This window comes from Apodemus sylvaticus, chromosome 19, assembly GCF_947179515.1.
Source record: "Apodemus sylvaticus chromosome 19, mApoSyl1.1, whole genome shotgun sequence".
Classification (NCBI taxonomy): Eukaryota; Metazoa; Chordata; class Mammalia; order Rodentia; family Muridae; genus Apodemus; species Apodemus sylvaticus.
In genome coordinates, this window is record NC_067490.1 from 33986477 (window position 1) to 34007116 (window position 20640).

General features: G+C 42.4%; 1 protein-coding gene across 4 annotated transcripts in view; it reads left to right on the forward strand.

Annotated features, from left to right (window-relative positions):
* The window catches only part of Mcm9 (minichromosome maintenance 9 homologous recombination repair factor), an 88057-nt gene extending 68493 nt beyond the window's left edge, over window positions 1–19564 (forward strand). Inside the window, exons 9-13 of one of the 4 annotated variants that reach the window (XM_052163568.1) lie at window positions 4467–4669; window positions 5617–5820; window positions 14374–14456; window positions 14897–15042; window positions 17185–19564. In XM_052163568.1, coding sequence (XP_052019528.1) covers window positions 4467–4669; window positions 5617–5820; window positions 14374–14456; window positions 14897–15042; window positions 17185–18595 — 2047 coding nt within the window. In that variant the 3' untranslated portion in view covers window positions 18596–19564. Of the gene's footprint in view, window positions 1–4466; window positions 4670–5616; window positions 5821–14373; window positions 14457–14896; window positions 15043–17184 lie in introns of those variants that run through there. The other 3 variants (XM_052163569.1, XR_007974383.1, XR_007974382.1) reach the window with 3 other exon arrangements.
* The last annotated feature ends 1076 nt before the right edge of the window (window positions 19565–20640 follow it).

A 20640-nucleotide genomic window follows, 5' to 3' on the forward strand; every position in this document is an offset into this window, starting at 1 on the left:
AGATTCTCACATCGCTGAGACAAGCATGTAGTACTGTTCTAGCTTTGGAACTTGTTGCACATGTGTGGATATGGTATGCATGCATCATCGGTATATTGTAATATCATCAGTGTGTTCTTATTTTGCATAGCTTGATGGAATTCTTTTTAATTCCTATTTTGTGCTTAGCAGCTGTGATTTTTTAGCTAGGTTTCTCTTCATATAGAAAAATGTGAGACAGCCTAGAAACCTTTATGTGACGGTTGAGTCTCAAACTGGGTTGGGGGGCTGAGGCTGTTGTGTTTCCCACCTCCCCTTCACCACTAGGGCGTGAGGCCCCCTGGGTATCCCCCCCACCCTGACACTTCAAGTCTCTTGGGGGCTAGGCACTTCCTCTCCCACTAAGGCCAGACCAGGCAGCCCAGCTAGGAGAACATATCCCGTGTACAGGATAGCCCCGCTCCGGTTGTTCAGGACCCACAAGCCGCACATCTGCTACATATGAGTGGGGAGGTCAGTCCCTCAGTCTCTGCTCCATCTCCTGTGCCTGTGTTTCTGTAGACAGGATAAATTTGGGGCCGAAAGTTTTGTGGGTGGGTTGGTGTCTCTGTCGCTCCACTGGGGTTCCTGTCTGGAGACAGGCGGTGGCCTCTTCAGGTTCCATATCCCCAGTGTAGTGAGTCACAGCTAAGGTCACCCCTATTGATTCTTGGGCACCTCTCTGATCATAGGTCTCGGTCTGATCCTGGAGATGCCCCCACCTCCTCACCCCTGTCAGTTGCAGAGTTCTATTCATTTTCATGGCCATTTAGCCATCTCTCCTGTCCTTTTTCACCCCTGACCCCTGACCGTGAGCCCTCCCACCCCCCAGTTCTCCTTCCCTCCCACTTCCCTTCCTCCATCTATCTGCCTCTCCTGACTAATTTATTCCCTCTTCTAAGTGAGACCCGAGCTTCCTGGCTTGGCTCCTCCTTCTTGCTTAGCTTCTTAGCCTTCCTTTCTTATGCGGCCAGTGTGGGAGGAACTGCTTTTACTGGGAAGTGGTAAGACTGGATTCCAAGCTTTCAACATCTGTCAGTTTGGCACATAAATTATAAAAGGTGGACCATCCAGCTGTTTTCTCTTCCAAGTTTTAAAGGGGGCTGAGATTTTGGTTAAAGTGACTGTGTCTGTGAGTGGCCATTCGGGGCATTTGCTACAAGTAAAATTCTTTCAACCGTTTTCAGCCTCAGGGAATGAAGTAATTGCTAGAGACCTGGAAATAGAATGGAAATAAACAAATGTAGCACATCTTGGCTGATGTCACAGGGCTGTGACTTCGGCTGATGTCACAGGGCTGTGACTTCTGAGAGGCAGGTAGGTAATCCCACTCTAAAAATGGTTATCAAGTACAGCGCTCACATCCACAGATAAAAATGTCACACTTCTGCTATTAGTAAATGTGGCACATTCGGGGAGATTAATTAACTTTAAACTGATATCTAAATGAAGCCACCGGCTGCCAGGGGCAGTTCTGGCAGTTCTTCTTGTTCTTGATTCTTCTTGAGGCAGCGGAGGGGGAATAGCGTTGGCAGGGGTAAGACTGGTCCTACGAGGTATTAGGTTGATGTATAATAATAAAATGTAGCTGGGCGGTGATGGTGCACGCCTTTAATCCTAGCACTTGGGAGGCAGAGGCAGGTGGATTTCTGAGTTCGAGGCCAACCTTGTCTACAGAGTGAGTTCAAGGACAACCAGGGCTATACAGAGAAACCCTGTCTCGAAAAAAACCAATAAATAAACAAACAAATAAATAAATAAATAAATAATAAAATGTTTACCTGTCTAAAGTGCAAGTCACTGATGAGTTAGCTGATCTGCCTGTCTGAGACCCTCTAAGATAGAAACTGCTTAGTACCTCATCATACAAGACCAGGGGATAAGTCAAAAGATTTATTGCTGGTGCTCCTTTCTCTAGTGAATCAGCCAGAAACCTCTCTGGATAAAATGGTAAACTCTTTGTGAACCATGGAGGAAGGAATGAACAGACACATATACTTTCAAAAATTCATACACCCCCCACTCTGGTCAGGCCCAACCGTCTGTCACAATCAACTTCACAAGTATTCATGCATGCTTACACATATATCCACACAAAAACATATAAACAGACATATACGATTGGATGCATGGATGCATGGATGGATGGATAGATGGATGGATGGATGGTTGGGTGGGTAGATGGATGGATGGATGAATGGATGGGGCAAAGCTTGCCAAGTCAAACCATTCAACCAACAATTTATTTCTTTTCTCTCATCTTTTTATACCTACTTACACAAAAAGATCTTTAGAAAATTACCTTAGAGATAAAATGTTGCATAAAATAGGAGTTACAGAAAGGTTCAAAATAGTGTTTGATTATAATATACTCATTCAAAGTACAAAGCAACAGTTTTTACATGGCCCTGCCTTATCCTAGTGCACACCTGTGACATTATCCTTAGACCTAACTGTATTTCCTTGAATACAAAATTGTCCCAAGTCTATTCTCTGTTAGTATAATTACGAAAGCTCATTTTATTTCTTATTATGCAACCTTGACTTACTATTCTGAGGAGTAGACACATTCTGTTCCTGATTCTAACTTTATTACATCTTTCTAGCAACTAAGACCATCTCTAAAAACTTTCTTCCTAAAATTATTTGAATCAAATCAGGAATTCTATAGAATGATTATCTATTTGTCTTTATAGCATCACTACAAGATAATATATCTTCATTGTTCTGCAGGGATCTGCTCAAAAGGGTGGTCTAATACCTAGTGAGAGTTATATATTTAATAATAACAGGAAAAGCGTATTAATAGCAGAAATCTTTCCTAAAATGAATTTTTCCTGGGCCGTGCAAGGAAAAATCTATCAGAGCAAGTCTGTGGCGGACTTTAATCCAAGGTGGACGCATCTCAGGACAATCACCTGCCAGTTATTAGCTTCTCCTATGATGGCTCCTGACAGCAATCCATTCCTGTCCCTCCACTGCCTTGCTTAGGGCTTTGTGTCCCTTTTACCAGACTATTCATTATGCTAGCATCCCACCCTTCTCTGTGTGTTCCCTTCCTGTTCGGTCTCTCCACCAAGTCCTGTCTTCATAATTACCCCTCGGAGCTCCATGTGAAGCTGATTATGGATGTCACGAGGTCGTGCTCCTTCTTTACTCTTTGTCTTTCATATACAGAATAATCAGAACAAAGCTAGGTTTGTGTCTGTAGTCCTAGCACATTAGAGAAGCTAAAGCCAGAAGATCCTGAGTTTGAGTTTAAAGCTCACATGGGTTACATAGTAAAGGTCAAGGTGGTGATGCAACAGGGGCTGGGGTTGGATGGGTTGGGTGATATTCTTAGCGTCAGCTTCACTACATCTAGGATTAACTAAAACCCAAGTGTCTGGGTACAACTGAGAATGTTTTTTATTAACTCATTTAAAGTGGAAAGGACTACTTCTGATCTGGATATTTTGAGCTAGGAGACCCACCTTTATTCTGGGCCACACCTTCTGGTGGCGACCTTTATAAAAGACCGAAATGAAGAAAGTTCTTTGCTCTTTGCCTGCTTGTTCTCATTCTGGTTGGCAAGTCTATTTCTTCACTGGCATTGGTGCCTACTTGTCTTGTTTTCTGGTGTATACTAAAGAGCAGCTGAGACATCCAGCCTTGTGGACTGAATGACGACTGGATTCTTGGACTTTCCTTTGGTAGACAGCCATTGTTGGACTAAAATGACCAAAGCCTGTAAGCCACTCTAATTAACCTCATATATATATATATTCATGCTATCAATTCGGTTCCTCTAGAGAACCCTAACTAATATGGATTTATAGGTAGATGAATGAATGATAGATAGGGTAGATAGACAGACAGACAGATGAAAAATCAAAACAAAATAATCAAGTGCATAGGAGGCTTCTGGTTCAACCATTTCCCAGTATCATCCTCTCCTCTCTTCTGTGGTGCGTATACCTTTCCAGTTAATAATATCCAGGTGAATTAATGGGTCTAGTTCAAAAGCTGCTTCATCTCATTTCTCTGATTATCCTTTTCATCTAGATAACCAAATACGTGCTGCCTTATTTCCACTGTAGCTTTAATCATAGAGAATTTCTTGTATGCCGCCTTGAATTTGATTATAGCATGTCAAGTGCAAACTCCTTAGATATGGTATCCACGCTTACTGTGATGTGTGTGCCTCTTGGGACTTAGCATAGAGAGTCTTGGTCACCGCAGCTGCAGCAGCATAGAAGATGTTTATTGAACAATTCTCCTTAAGATACTTATTCCAATTCATTTTGTTTGAACCTGGTGTTGGTGGTACCCTCTTCTATCTCTCCATATTCTTTCACAGAAGTTCCTCTAGATTTTCAAGGGACAGTTACAACCCCAATGTGTTAACAAGTGTTATCCTGTTTCTTATTTGAATCTCAGTCAATGAATTTTTCCCTTTATCTTGGTAGCCTTGTTTGTAAGCTGAACACAAGGACCACTATCCTGGCAGCAACTAACCCTAAAGGCCAGTACGACCCCCAGGAGTCAGTATCTGTGAACATTGCGCTCGGCAGCCCACTCTTAAGTCGCTTTGACCTCGTCCTAGTTTTGCTCGACACTAGGAATGAAGACTGGGATCGTATCATTTCTTCCTTTATCTTAGAAAATAAAGGTAAGTGAAGACAAAAAATGAGTCACTCAACGTGACAAGGAAAGATTGGACCTAAGCAAAGGACATATCCCTTGAGTTAAATACTCAAGATGTCTGTGTTGACAGGTAATGGATGCTTAGACAGAGACGTCTGTGTTGATAGGTAATAGATGCTTAGACTGAAGGCAGCTGAGAAACCAGGCAGTGGGCTACAGAGTCATAGCACAAGGGAAAGTGACTTTCTTCACCTCTACCGTGAGGGTATGGTTTACATATTTGTGCACATGTGTGTATATGTACATAACATATACATACATATTCTTTTTTTATAGTAGTGGTATTACTACTTTTGCACACAGAGAAAACTGGAGTGAAATATGAAATGGAAATCCATAAATGTTATTTTTTTAAAGTTAGACCTATTTAAGTCCTTATTACTATAATTATTTGGAATTATTCTGAATAATTTTCATTATCAGTGTGGGGAGCGTCTTTTTATTATTTCATATCGTAAGACAGCTTATTTTGGAATTTCATGCTACAGGTCTAGATTTTAGTGGACATAAAACCTGAATCTTATCAACCTTTTAAAAATGTGTGTGGGAGCTTTTGCAGTGGTGTACACCTTTATAGTGAGTTTCAGGACATCTGGGATATTTATGTAGAGAGACGACTCTGTCTCAACAAAGATAGATAGATAGATAGATAGGTAGATAGATAGATAGATAGATAGATAGATAGATAGATAGATAGATAGATAGATAGATAGGTAGGTAGGTAGGTAGGTAGGTAGGTAGGCAGGCAGGCAGGCAGGCAGGCAGACAGACAGATGGGTGTGTTAGATACATATATACATAGATACATAGCTAAATAGATATTAAATCTTTTATAGGAATGTTCTAAAATTCCCAAACTATCCTATTTTCCAATTCCTTTTAGTTTACTGATCCCATGTCTGCTGTACACAGGTTATCCAAGCAAATCAGAGAATCTATGGAGCATGGAGAAGATGAAAACCTACTTCTGCCTCATTCGGAATCTCCACCCCACACTGTCTGATGTGAGCAATCAAGTACTCCTCCGATACTACCAAATGCAAAGACAGAGTGATTCCCGGAATGCAGCCCGGACGACCATCCGCCTCTTAGAAAGCTTGATCCGATTAGCAGAAGGTTCATTTCATTTTACAAATAATATTTTTATTGAGTGCCTTGTTTATATAAGGCATGCCATTCAAAGATGATAAGAGTAATCCCCACTCTAAGGTTATCATAGACACTTAAAAAGTAAAGGCTAGGAAGTATCAGGGGATGGGCTAGCTAGCTTAGCTGACGAAAGAGCCTGCCTCCACCTCGTGACCTGAGCTCGATCCCTTGTCAAAGTAACTCCAGCTCCTAGGGATCTGATGCCCTCCTGGCCTCTGTGGGCACCTGCATACTTGTAGTGTACACATACATGAGAACACACCTGCACATTTTAAAACTAATAAACATTTTTAAAACTTTATAAATTAAAAGTCAAGGCTCTTTCGCTCTCAGCCCACCATGCTTCTGAGGATAAATAGTGAGTCTTTGTGCTATTTCTGGACCTCCCACACTGTAAGCTGTTGTTCATTTAGAAAGCCCGCCTTTGTAGTGCTGGTTCTCAGGAGCAGCAGGTATTTATTGCTGGGCATGATGTTAGCCTTCACTGTGTTTTATACCCAGTAAGAGTCTTGGAGAGAAAATAGATTTTTTTTCTCTTTTTGGTGGTTGTCCATTGGAGATAACGTCTGTGTTAGGGATGGGAGCGTGTGTCCACGTCATGTCTCATAGCTGGGACTCCGTCTGACTTGTACCTGTATAGCCCCTGTACATGCTGTCACAACCTCCATGAGGTCATATGTATGTCTGTCCTGTTGTGTGTAGGAGACGCAGTTTTCTTGGTGTCTTCCGTCCCCACCTGCTCTTTATAATCTTTATTCCTCCTCTTCCCCACAGTTCTGTTAGCCCTGAAGGGAGGAGTCTGATGAACATATCCCATTCAGGACCAGGCATTCCAGGGTATCGCTCATTCTCTGCATATGGTCTAGTTGTCCTCTCTGTATTGTTCCCATCCACTTCAGTGGAAGCTTTTCTGATGATGGATGAACAAATAAGTGATCTATGACTCTATGATCTGTGAGGCAGAATGTCATTAGGAGTTCTTATGATGTAAATATAAATTCTAGTATATTAAATTTTTGCTATATTTAATACAGAACAGTAGCAGTTCCCCCTAAGTCTGTGGCGCCTAACATAGCACCTGGTCACCCGAGCAGTATCAGGCATGAGTTCTTTCTTATGGAATAGAGCTTAAATCCAATCAGATACTGGTTGGGTGCTCCCACAACTTTTGTACCACTACTGCACCAGTATATTACACTATCAAGTTACTATTGTAAATTGAAGGGTTTGTAGATGTGTCTATCTTTCTCCTCTGGGTAGTATACAGAGTACTTCCAGTACCATCAACAGTAGTCAGTTGGGATGAAGGCTCTAACTAGGCACAAGTTGGACTTCTTCCTGTTCAATGAGTATCTATGTGTTGTCTTTATCAATAGAACCTTTCGATCAATTTGTGGAGAGTCACCAACAGCCTTGATGCTAGCCTGAGTTGCTTGGAGGTTCCGTAAGGTACCTTTGGCCAACAACTCAATTAGATGTAACCCGTTTCTGTCACTGAAAGTTTCACTTGATGGTGAGAAAAGTCTAGCTGGGGCTTTGTCTTCCTGTTTTTTGGTGATTCCACTTAGATTTCTTTCATATACATATATATATGAAATAAGCTTCTACTGTAATAACTTTCCATATGGCCACTCAAGTGGTCCTTAGTTGTAGCTGTATTCCATATTCTCTCCCTTATGCCCTCTTCTGTCTCCTTGTTCATTTAATCCTCCCAGTCCAAACCCTTGCCCTGGCCATCCATTACTATATATTCTATTCCCTGCTCCTTGAGAGATCATTTCCTTACTCTATAGCTAAACTCTGTGGTTATACCAAGTATAGTATACATATTGAAGGCTTAATGGCCAGCATCTACATATAAGAGAATATACAATAATTGTCTTTATGGGTCTGGGTTTACTATCAGGATGTCTATTTTTATTGGATCCATCTGTTTACCTGTGAGTTTCATGATTCCTTTTTTTAAAGAGAGGAGTAATATTACATTGTATAAATATACCACACTTTCATTATCTGTTCATCTATTGATGGGTATTGAGACTGCTTCCAATCTCTGGCTATTTTTAGTTCTGTACCCATTGTTTTTATAATTTACTTAATTTTATGTCCATTGGTGTGAGGGTGTCAGATCCCCTGGACCTGAAGTTAAGGACAGTTGTAACTGCTATGTGAGTAATCTCTCCAGCCCCTCCTCCCTTTTTTCATTTTTCATTTTTCATTTTTTTTTTTTTTTTTGAGGCAGGGTTTCTCTGTGTAGCCCTGGCTGTTCTGGAACTCACTCTGTAGACCAAGCTGACCTCAAACTCAGAAATCCACCTGCCTCTGCCTCCTGAGTGCTGAGATTAAAGGCATGTGGCACCACACCTGGCTTCTGTACCCCAATTTTTAATTGGTTATTTTCTTCATGTCTAGTTTTTTTAATATTTCTTTTTTTATTTTAAATATTATCTCTCTCCTGGATGTGTAATTGGTAAAGATCATTTCCCTTTCTGTGTCCTGTTGCTTTTTCCAGATGCTGGTGTTCTTTGTAATGCATAAGCTTTTTGGTTTCATGAGGTCCCAATTGTTGACTGTTAGATCTTAGCACCTGTGCCGTTGAAGTCACCCACTGTCACTGTGCAAGGATCTATTGATTTTAGCTGTAGTAGTGTTTCTTTTATAAACTTGGTTACCCTTATCTTTGGCACATAAATGTTTAGATTTCAATATTCTCTTGGTAGATTTTTCCTTTGATAAGTATGTAGTATCCTTTTCTCTCTATTCTCATTCTTTTGGTTTTGAAGTCTATTTTGTCAGATAATAAAATGGTTGTACCAGTTTGCTTCTTGGGTTCATTTGCTTGCGATGTCTTTTTGCACCATTTTACCCTGAGGTGGTAACTGTCCTTGATGGTAAGGTGTGTTTCTTGGAGATGCCAGAAAGATGGATCCTGTTTTTGTTTTTTTGTTTGTTTGTTTGTTTGTTTGTTTTGTTTTTTGTTTTTTGTCAACAGTCTATTTCTTTTTTTTTAATTTATTGATATATATTTATATTTCAAATGATTTCCCCTTTTCTGGACCCCCACTCTCCGAAAGTTCCATCAGTCCCCTTCCCTCCCCCCTGTTTTCCCACCCAACCCTTCCCACTTCCCTGTTCTGATTTTGCTCTATACTGCTTCACTGAGTCTTTCCAGAACAAGGGGCCACTTCTCCGTTCTTCTTGTACCTCATTTGATGTGTGTATTATGTTTGGGGTATTCCAGTTTTCTAGGTTAATATCCATTTATTAGTGAGTGCATACCATGATTCATCTTTTGAGTCTGGGTTACCTCACTTAGTATGATGTTCTTCAGCTCCATCCATTTGCCTAAGAATTTCGTGAATTCATTGTTTCTAATGGCTGAATAGTACTCCATTGTGTATATATACCACATTTTTTGCATCCACTCTTCTGTTGAGGGATACCTGGGTTCTTTCCAACTTCTGGCAATTATAAATAGGGCTGCTATGAACATAGTAGAACATGTATCCTTATTACATGCTGGGGAATCTTTTGGGTATATGCCCAGGAGTGGTATAGCAGGATCTTCTGGAAGTGAGGTGCCCAGTTTTCGGAGGAACCGCCAGACTGATTTCCAGAGTGGTTGTACCAATTTGCAACCCCACCAGCAGTGGAGGAGTGTTCCTCTTTCTCCACATCCTCGCAAACACCTGCTGTCTCCTGAATTTTTAATCTTAGCCATTCTGACTGGTGTAAGGTGAAATCTCAGGGTTGTTTTGATTTGCATTTCCCTAATGACTAATGAAGTTGAGATTTTTTTTTAAGATGTTTCTCCGCCATCCGAAATTCTTCAGGTGAGAATTCTTTGTTTAACTCTGTACCCCATTTTTTTTAAAGATTTATTTATTATTATATGTAGAAGAGGGCGTCAGATCTTGTTATGGATGGTTGTGAGCCACCATGTGGTTGCTGGGATTTGAACTTAGGACCTCTGGAAGAGCAGTCAGTGCTCTTAATCACTGAGCCATCTCTCCAGGCCCTTCTGTACCCCATTTTTAATAGGGTTGTTTGGTTTTCTGGAGTCTAACTTCTTGAGTTCTTTATATATATTGGATATTAGCCCTCTATCTGATGTAGGATTGGTGAAGATCTTTTCCCAATTTGTTGGTTGCTGATCTGTCCTTTTGATGGTGTCCTTTGCCTTACAGAAACTTTGTAATTTTATGAGGTCCCATTTGTCAATTCTTGATCTTAGAGCATATGCTATTGGTGTTCTGTTCAGAAACTTTCTCCCTGTACCGATGTCCTCAAGGGTCTTCCCCAGTTTCTTTTCTATTAGCTTCAGAGTATCTGGCTTTATGTGGAGGTCCTTGATCCATTTGGATTTGAGCTTAGTACAAGGAGACAAGGCTGGATCAATTCCCATTCTTCTGCATGCTGACCTCCAGTTGAACCAGCACCATTTGTTGAAAAGGCTATCTTTTCTCCATTGGATGTTTTCAGCCCCTTTGTCGAGGATCAAGTGGCCATAGGTGTGTGGGTTCATTTCTGGATCTTCAATCCTGTTCCATTGATCTACCTGCCTGTCACTGTACCAATACCATGCAGTTTTTAACACTATTGCTCTGTAGTATTGCTTGAGGTCAGGGATACTCAAGCAATACCCCAGAATTTCTTTTGTTGCTGAGAATAGTTTTAGCTATCCTGGGTTTTTTGTTATTCCAGATGAATTTGATAATTGCTCTTTCTAACTCTGTGAAGAATTGAGTTGGGATTTTGATGGGTATTGCATTTAATCTGTATATTGCTTTTGGCAAAATGGCCATTTTAACTATATTGATCCTGCCAATCCATGAGCATGGGAGGTTTTCCCATTTTTTGAGGTCTTCTTCCATTTCCTTCTTCAGAGTCTTGAAGTTCTTGTCATACAGATCTTTCACATGTTTGGTAAGAGTCACCCCAAGATACTTTATACTGTTTGTGGCTATTGTGAAGGGGGTCATTTCCCTAATTTCTTTCTCAGCCTGCTTATCCTTTGAGTATAGGAAGGCCACTGATTTGCTTGTGTTGATTTTATAACCTGCCACTTTGCTGAAGTTGTTTATCAGCTGTAGGAGTTCTCTAGTGGAGTTTTTTGGGTCACTTAGGTAGACTATCATGTCATCTGCAAATAATGATAGTTTGACTTCTTCCTTTCCAATTTGTATCCCTTTGACCTCCTTATGTTGTCGAATTGCCCGAGCTAGTACCTCAAGTACAATATTGAAAAGATAAGGAGAAAGGGGGCAGCCCTGTCTAGTCCCTGATTTTAGTGGGATTTTAGTGGGATTCTCTCCATTTAGTTTGATGCTGGCTACCGGTTTGCTGTATATTGCTTTAACGATGTTTAGATATGGGCCTTGAATTCCTGTTCTTTCCAAGACTTTAAGCATGAAAGGATGCTGAATTTTGTCAAATGCTTTTTCAGCATCCAATGAAATGACCATGTGGTTTTTTTCTTTGAGTTTGTTTATGTAGTGGATTGCATTGATGGATTTCCGTATATTGAACCAACCCTGCATCCCTGGGATAACGCCTACTTGATCATGGTGGATGATCATTTTGATGTGTTCTTGGATTCGGTTGGCAAGAATTTTATTGAATATTTTTGCATCGATGTTCATAAGGGAGATTGGTCTGAAGTTTTCTTTCTTTGTTGGATCTTTGTGTGGTTTTGGTATCAGCGTAATTGTGGCTTCGTAGAAGGAATTGGGTAGGGTTCCTTCTGTTTCTATTTTGTGGAATAGTTTGAAGAGTATTGGTGTTAGGTCTTCTTTGAAGGTCTGATAGAATTCTGCACTGAAACCATCTGGTCCTGTCCTTTTTTTTGGTTGGAAGACTTTCTATGACCCCTTCTATTTCTTTAGGGGTTATGGAACTGTTTAGATGATCTATTTGGTCCTGATTTAATTTTGGTATTTGGTATCTGTCTAGGAAATTATCCATTTCCTCCAGATTCTCCAGTTGTGTTGAGTATAGGCTTTTGTAGTAGGATCTGATGATTTTTTGGATTTCCTCAGTTTCTGTTGTAATATCTCCCTTTTCATTTCTAATTTTGTTGATTTGGATACTTTCTCTGTGCCCTTTGGTCAGTCTGGCTAAGGGTTTATCTATCTTGTTGATTTTCTCAAAGAACCAGCTCCTGGACTTGTTGATTCTTTGTATGGTTCTCTTTGTTTCCACTTGATTGATTTCAGCCCTGTTTTCTAATCCAATCTGTTAGCATGTGACTCTTTGCTGGGAAATTGAGACCATTAATGTTGAGAGATATCAATGAGTAGCATTTATTGGTTAGTTACTTTGTTGTTGTGATGTTAGTCTTTTCATTTGCCAGACTGAAGTTATTTATTCCTTGTGTTTTCTTGAGTATGATTAACCTCTTTAGAGTGAATTTTTCCTTCTAATACCTTCTATTCATCTGGTTTATAGATTTGGTCTTTTCATAGTGTTCCAGATTTCCTGGAGGTTTTGTACCAGGATTTTTTTTTTAATTTATTTAACATTTTCTCTGACTGCATTATCCATTCTTTCTACCTTGTCCTCAACACTCAAGATTCTCTCTATCATATCTTGTACTCTACTGATGAGACTTTTTTGTTAGACTTCCTAAATCTTTCATTTCCAGTTTTATCTCAGTTTGAGGTTTTGTTTTGTTTTTTAGTAAGTCTATTTCTTTGTTAAATTCTACTTTCATGTCATGAATTTTTTTCATTATATCATTCCACTGTTTGTGTTTTCACAGACTTCATTAAGGGATTTGTTCGTATCCTCTGTAAGGTCTTTGCATACATTCATGATAGCAATTTTGAAGGCCTTGTCTTATCTTTATTACATTTCTCATGACCTACTGTCATAACATTACTGGATTCTGTGGAAGCATAGTGTCTTGGTTGTTATTGTGTTTTTTGTTATCTCAGCATCTGAGGTTGGGATGACTGTGATACTAGGTGTTGATAGCTGGTCTTATCTTTGTTGGGTGGGGTGGGTTATCCCTGTTTTCTGGTGGTCTCTGCATCTTAGGAATGTTTGTTGCTGTAGGTTGACTGGAGGGGGTACTTCTGCAGGTCACTGGATCACAGACGGTAATAGGGGTGGGCTGTGAGAAAAGGTTAAGCGTGACCTCGGGAAAGACCTAAGAGAAACCTGTTCACACTTATAATTGGGGGCCACAGGGAGTAGAAGATGTGGTAGAAAGAGGAGATCTCACAAGTATGTTGTAGTAATGTAAAGAGTTATCTGGAGAGACAAGGGTGAAAAGGCTATGAGGACCCCCCGGATCTGAATCTAGAGTTAGAATCTTCAGTGAATGGAGGTGGGGGGAACCCAGGGTCTTCTGAATGTGAAGGTGGATTGTCCATGAAGGGAGTTGAGCTAGAAGGAGGTGTATCTGTCAGCAGGTTGTTACTGGCAGAGGGTGAGAATGGAGAGATGGTAATAGAGGACAGGAAGGATAGTGTGACTCACCTACCCGGGGTCCAGCTGGTCCACTAGGCTCCAGGGTAGAAAGTGTGTCTAGGTTTTAGGCTGACAGGAAAGAATGGATATAGACCAGGAAGGTGAGGTCTAAGGCAGTCTCTGGGGAGGAGGAAAGCTGGGCCCACCCCACAGTTTGGTGGAGTTCCCCAGGATTGGAGATGGGGTGGAAGGACAGGTTTCTGCAAGCAGTCTCCTACAGAGCTAGGGGTGAGGCTGTAATGGACGACTGGGAAAGAGGGTGAAAATTGCCTACCAGAATCCAGCCGGGTGTGGCCACAAGGCTCCTAGATACAGAGTGTTGCTAGCTATAATAGGTAGCTGACACCAAGAGGGTGGGGTGAGGGAGGAAAGCTGAGTCCACAGCGAGCGAGGTTCAGTGGAGTCCAGTGGAACTACAATGGGAGGGAGGTCAGGCTCTCCAAGCCGTCCGCTACAGGGACGTGCTCCATCCTCTTCCGAAGGCAATGAATGTCCATCCTTTATAGCAGCTGTGGTTTACCAATGTTCAAATTAACAACAGTGATATGAATTGAATGTAGCATATCATGAAATCATGTAAACTTAATAAAAATTCCACAAAACAAATGAACCTCATTTCATTCAAGGATTTATAGCTAATATTCTGGCAAGAAGTATCTAAAATTTTTGCTTGCTAGATTGGTGCTTTAAAAAGCTCGTAAATCATAGATAAAAGAGGTCCCGGAGGTGAGAAATGAGTTTTAATTTTGTGTATTTATATGAGAGTAAGAAACGGAAAATAAAAGTTTCTGAATATTAAGTGGATGTTTTTACAGTGCCTTTCTTTGCTAGAGTCTAAAATGTTGTCATATAAATACACAAAAATTGCCTGGACTATGAAGGCTTTGGCCTCTTATAGAGAAACTACTCTGAAGGTAGTTACCTGTTCTAGTAAAATTAACTAATGATTAATTTAGCTCATCCATAAAATGCAATGTTAGAGAGCAGAGAAATCAAAGGATTATATCTATCATCCCAGGTAATCCTAACAGTGTCTTGCTATCTCAGCTCATGCTCGCCTGATGTTCCGCAATACTGTGACTCTGGAAGATGCTATTACAGTGGTGTCTGTGATGGAATCTTCAATGCAGGTGAGGATACTGTGTTCACCCTAATTGCAGGCTCTTTATAAAATGGCACTTTATTAACATACTAAGAGTTGTAAAAATAATCAAATTAGCTCCCTGGAAAGATTCAGAAATGATTGTTGAAAAGAAGGGGAGCTGTTGGGGACAGAGACCTTCACTCTGCCCTAGCCATTACCGGTACATTGGGAAGAACTGGGTCTCAATATTTTCCTTTCTCGGCAGCCTAAGGGAGTTGATGCTCTCAGTGGTGGCAGGTGGCTTCCCAGCACAGTGGTCACCCACTGCCTTGCAGGAGAAGGGAGGGCTGTAGACCTTTGAAAGGGTGATGCCCAGGGTGAGGGCACAGAGGGTCTTTCATCCCTGGGGCCAGTGTGCTTCCTGGGGTGTTCTTACTCTTGTGCGAGTTTGCCTCTGACTGTCCCTGCTGTGTTCCTGCCCCTCAGGGAGGTGCACTTCTAGGAGGGGTGAATGCTCTCCACACTTCCTTCCCAGAAAGCCCACGTGCACAGTACCGGAGGCAGTGTGAACTCATTCTGGAAAAGCTGGAACTCCAGGGCCTCTTGCAGGAAGAACTTAGAAGACTTGAAAGGTAAGGAGGGGAAGGAAGGCACGTGGAGGAAGATGCTTCTCTGGCAGCTAGGGAAACAAAGCATAGAGTTAGAAGGAAACTGCCAGGCATCCTGTCATCTACTGATATCCACAGGGGTTGTTGACTGCATTAAGACAGACCCCGAGAGTACTTTTCTTGGCTTTTCTCCACTCTGTTGATGGACAGTGGAGCAATGACTTTACTCACCAGTCACTGGCGCTGTGTGAAATCAATCACCCTTTCCTGTGGATCCAGCTACTTTAAGACCCAGAGCCATGGTTAGGTGTAGGTGATCCATTCATGTTTCAGCTGGGCTCAGGGAGAGTCCGCTCATTTTGATCAGCTCATGCTACCAGACTTGATAAATTGATAAATTCAAGAAAAGAGGAACACAAGTCTCAGAATTAGTCATCTCATATTTAAAAATGGCTCTCTTAGACTGAAAGGAATGGGGAGAAGTGTGTATAGGACTGTCCAAAAGCAAACCTGAATTCTGCCTTAAATAGTCTTTCCTATTATAGCCTTTATCATGCGTCCATGTTATAGTGTTGATCCTCAAAGCAACAGAACCAAGTGTCTCACACTAAGGGAAAATTACCATCAAGATCCAACTGAAAGCTAATCTCATTGGGTCATAAGAACCCAGCCAGCCTGTATGTTTTCGCCTTTTAGGAAAGAATTCCCTAATAGATCTCGTGGCACAACCACTCAGATTTTCCCCATACTTTCTTCCAAAAAATACTTTGGTAGTAACTACCTCAGATCAGAGGGCAGAGATATCACTTGGTTTTAGGATGGTGTAGCATAACTGCAGAAATTTGATCCAAGAATTTAATTGCTAAGCAAGAACTAGACTGAAATAACAGGATCAAATTTCTACTCCTGAAATTCCTCAGCCTTGAGGCCCGCCTTACATGGCTTTAACCAAGTGTGAGTATCTTGTCATTTATCTGATGCTGAAGTGTCTACTTCACAGCAGTGATTTCGAAAGCTACTTGCTTTTCTGTTTGGTTGCAAACCAAATTAGAAGCAAGGAGCATGAGCTTATTACTCTGGTGATACTTCTAAACATGTGGTGATACAGTTATATTCTACTTTTATAATTTGTAATTAATTTTATGAGTGTAATATACATTCTTTGTGCATTTTGAAAACTAGAAGTAATGAATTAATAAGAAAACAAAAATAAAATGTAATCTTCTTTCCCAGCACTATATATTAACTTCTTAATATAGTTAAATTTATGTTTCTAATTCTTTTTTCTGGTGCTGCACATGCATTTTAGATTAATTTCCTCACCTGCTTTTGTGTGCAATTTCCTTTCCAATTTAGCACACAGAAGCAGGGCCGTCTATCTCACGACACTGAGCCTACATTTCTAAGTTAAGGACTTCTAAAGGTCTTGCTTTGGGCACGATGCTTCCTGCGGGAACGTGGGTCTTCTGGTATGTGTGGAGCTTTTCCTGTGCCCGGTATTGAGAGCAGGTTTCATGAGTCGCCCCTTCATTCACTGCTGGTGGGCAGGTGCCAGTTCTGCGTCAGACTGCTGAAGAGCTGCTCAGAGCCTCTGAGGAAACACGATGGGGCTTTGCAAGACAGCATGAAGAGTGCCGAGGGTCTGCCATGGTGATGAAGGCAGACAGGCTCTGGCAGCAGCCGTGTCGGGAGCAGATTCTTCCCTTCTGTGGAAAGCAAGGCTCACGCACACTAGAGTTCACCGCCTGCTTTGGAAACTGTAGAACCGTTTCCCCTAGAAGCTGCCCAGTGAGCCCTCCGAGCAGCCCCTAGGAGTGCCAGCATCTGTGCAAGGCTGTCACGTGTGTCTTGGCTGTAGGCACGGCACAGGAAAGGTTACGGGTGAGCACAGGAAAGGTTACTGATCTTCAGCCAAGCGAAGCAAATGGCTGGAAACGTAGGCCAGCCTCTGGGTTCATTTTCTTTGTTACCGCAGTTTCAGGTTGAAAGAAGAGGCATACCAAAGCACTGAGTTCAAAGGAATTTCTTGTGTTTTAGAAGACCATACTTCTGTTTACTTGAAATTGTGTTGTTCTCAAACCTTCCAGGTGGTGTCTTAGAGGCTAAAGAAATGAAAGATTGGTGCCGACTTCCTTCCTTTCAGCGTGTTTTCTTTATGTCTGCCAGGTTACAGAATGAGAGTGAACGCCAAAGCCAGTCACATTCACTAGAGGTGGAGGTGGTTCCAGGTTCCTGCAGAAATGATCCAGAGGACAAGCCAAGGCTCAGGACTTCAACACAGCAGGAACGGAGCTGGAGCTGGAGTCCCACAGAGAGGTCTGGCGGAGACTCCCCACCTGGTCCAGGCCTTAATAGACCAACAAGTTGTAACCAGTCAGCTGAGAACAGAGATGGCAGAGGTGACAGTTTAGCCTGGTTGGGCCCCACATCAAGTCCTGAAATTGCACCAGAAAACACTATTGTATCTCCCAATCTGAAAACAACTAAAGAAAATGTGGACTTAAAAATCTCCAACAGAAAATCTCAGGGCAAGGAGAAGCATGGGCCACGGCAGAGAAGCAAGTTATCAGAAGCAGGGCGTCTTCCATCACCAGGAGCCCCAGGTGTTCCCTCACCGTCTCATGGTGGTGAGAGCACACAGACAAGTCAGACAGTGGTTGCATCTGAAGCAGGACGGCATGATGAACAAGACCCTGTGCCCCGAAGACTCCCCAAGCTGCTGAAGGAGGGGTCCCAGGGCTTGTGCAAAATCAACACCAGAGTGCGATCATTGCCACCCACGGACCCCCTGTCCCTGTCCATCCCCTCACCTGGGTCAGGAAAAAGAACAGGAACACCCAAACGAAAGAGGCCGAAATCTGCTCAGGTGGAAGAGCCTGAACCTGAAGGTATTGAGACTCCAGGAGTCAAGCTGGCCAAATTCACATTTAAACAGAAGACAAAACTGGCCCACTCCTCTGAGGGCCACAGCCCCATGCCTCCCAGTGCTAGTAAAACAGCAGTTGACAGTCCTAAAATTCCCCAACAAAGAACAAGAAGAGAAGCAGCTGTGCCTGTGGCAGCGCCAGGGAAGTCGACATCCACCTCAGGAGACAGATGCTCCGACCAGCTGCAGGGAAAGACAAAGGAGCTCTCAAGGCAGCCACCAGAGAGTCATCGACCCAGAGAGGAGAGGGAACAGGGCCCCAAAAGAAGGGTTATTCAGCCCGAACTGGAGCTTGGGAACCAGGCTGGGCATTCACATCTAGCTTGTGAGAAAGACAGAAAGGATGGGGTTTCCTGCAGTAATAAAAGCAGCAAGGTTCATGCTGGCACCATAGCCAGACTGGCAAACTTCGCCTTCTCCCCACCGGAATCCAAATCAGAGTCCCTCCCTCCTGAAAGGAAGGACAGCAGGGACAGGAGCCACAGCCCTCCTGCCACCACAGCCCCAGTGCGCGGCCAGCAGAGGCAGTCTTTCCAGCTGCAGCAGCCCACCGAGAGAGCGGTTTCCACCCTCTCCCTCTTCACTCTGTCGGAACTAGATGACGAAGCACTAGATTTTGACTGGGATGAAGAGATGAAGAAAAAGCCATGATTATGAAAAGCTTTCTGGTCAGAATTGTCTTCCCCAGCCTAACGGAGCGTCTTCAAAGTACACGAGTGGTCACAACTGTGCACACAGTGTGTATTATGTGACTGTGCAGAAGCCTAACGCCCTTGTCAGGTTTATGTTCATGACTTAAAATGCTGAATAATTAATTGCGGTGGGTGTGATGATCCATCAGCACTCTGGATGAATGAATTAATGCTTCATTTCACAAAAGATGACTTGCCATCCAGAGCATTCTCGATTTTCACTTGGTTTTTGTTTTTGTTTTTGTGTTTTGCTTTTTGTTTTTGGTTGGTTGGTTGGTTCATTTTCATTGAATTGGTTTTGTTTGGGCTTTGGTTTGGTTTTATTAGAGGAGTTCTAAGTTCTTCTCTCTCATTCAGGCCAAATGGCGGGACGGTGGCACTCACAGATCTAACAAGGCCCCTGAGTGCTTTCTGTTCTGCTTTGTAGCTCCTACCCGGTACGCACTGGATGCGGCATTTATTAACATTTGCAATGACTTAATGAAATCATGTGGTTTTCTCATACTTCTGTGTTAATTCTCACGCATCAGATTAAAAGGGACTGGTGGTTTTCTCTCTTCAAGACGCATGCATTCACTGCACAGGATCATCATGGAAGCCACTGACCCCTGGACTTGTCCCCCTTGAGCCAGCACACCTTGCCTTTGATTCCTTTTTGCCCCCGGAGCTTACCTTCAGTACAGCTTCAATCATGTGGTTAAAGGGAAGTGAGGTCCTGGAGCCCAGCTGTAGCCCTGTCGCATCACCATGGCATCAGTATGGAAATGTGATCCCTGACAGGTTCTCCTCTGTTTGCCTTTTTATAAGACTGAGAAAATTGGGATATGGCTGAGCAGTAGAATGTGTATGTAGCAGGTGTGAAGCCCCAGGTCAAATCCCTTACCCTGCAAAAACTAATACATAAGTAATAATAAAGTAAGCAAAGACATTTCCGTGTCTGGTGGAATAGATGACTAAACTCTTGCTTTTCTATTTGCTCCTGAAGTCCTTTTGTTTGGATTCCACAGGAAGGTAGGGTTCTATCCTTACAGAGTATACATTTGTAACAGTGACTGATTTTTCTGTTGACCAGAGGACTTTGGGGCATGAAGCGTACTCAAAAAATGCATGTGCATAGTTAATGTTTACTTTGTGAAATTTATACAGGAAAAAAAAAACACTTATAAACCCAATTTTCTTGAACATTTAAAAATGAATTCCCAGACTGGCTTTCTGCAACACTGTGAACGGTTAGAACATATTTAATACTTAGGAATCTTCAAGCACCTGGAACAACTCACAAAACACTTACACAAGCAGTAATTTTTAAATGTATTTCATATTCACTTATAGCTACTGTTGGGGAATGTGAAGGCGAGAAGGAAAACCTCAGACCTGGACATTAGATTTATTATAGCTTGTTTATTCACAGTAAACCACTAGATGGTGAACTGGGATTGCATTCATTTACACACACACACACACACACACACACACACACACACACACACACACACACACACACACACACGGTTTACTAACCTCCAGTCCGGCCAATGTCAGCGTGTCAGGTAAGATCCACCACGTGTTCTTTTGTTTCCTGAAACCAGATCCTCTGCAGGCTTGTCTCCTTCTGCAGCGGGCGGGCATCTGGATCGGTGGGCTGGCTCCAAGAATGAGCTGATCTCTGCACAGCCAGGGAAACCAGTCGGTCTCAGCTCTCTGTCAGCTTGGCCAGACCAGAGCTTTTAAACTAATTTCAGTCAATCATAATTGAGGCTTTCAACACCCAGACACACACCCCTGGCTTTGTTTTAGCCAGTCAGATCTAAGGCGTTTACCTTAGGGCATTGCCCTTCAGATTTTTTGGTTGGTTATTTTTTTTTTTTGTTTTTCGAGACAGGGTTTCTCTGTGTAGCCCTGGCTGTCCTAGAACAGACCAGTCTGGCCTCAAACTCAGAAATCCACCTGCCTCTGCCTCCCAAGTGCTGGGATTAAAGGCGTGCACCACCACTGCCCTGCTGA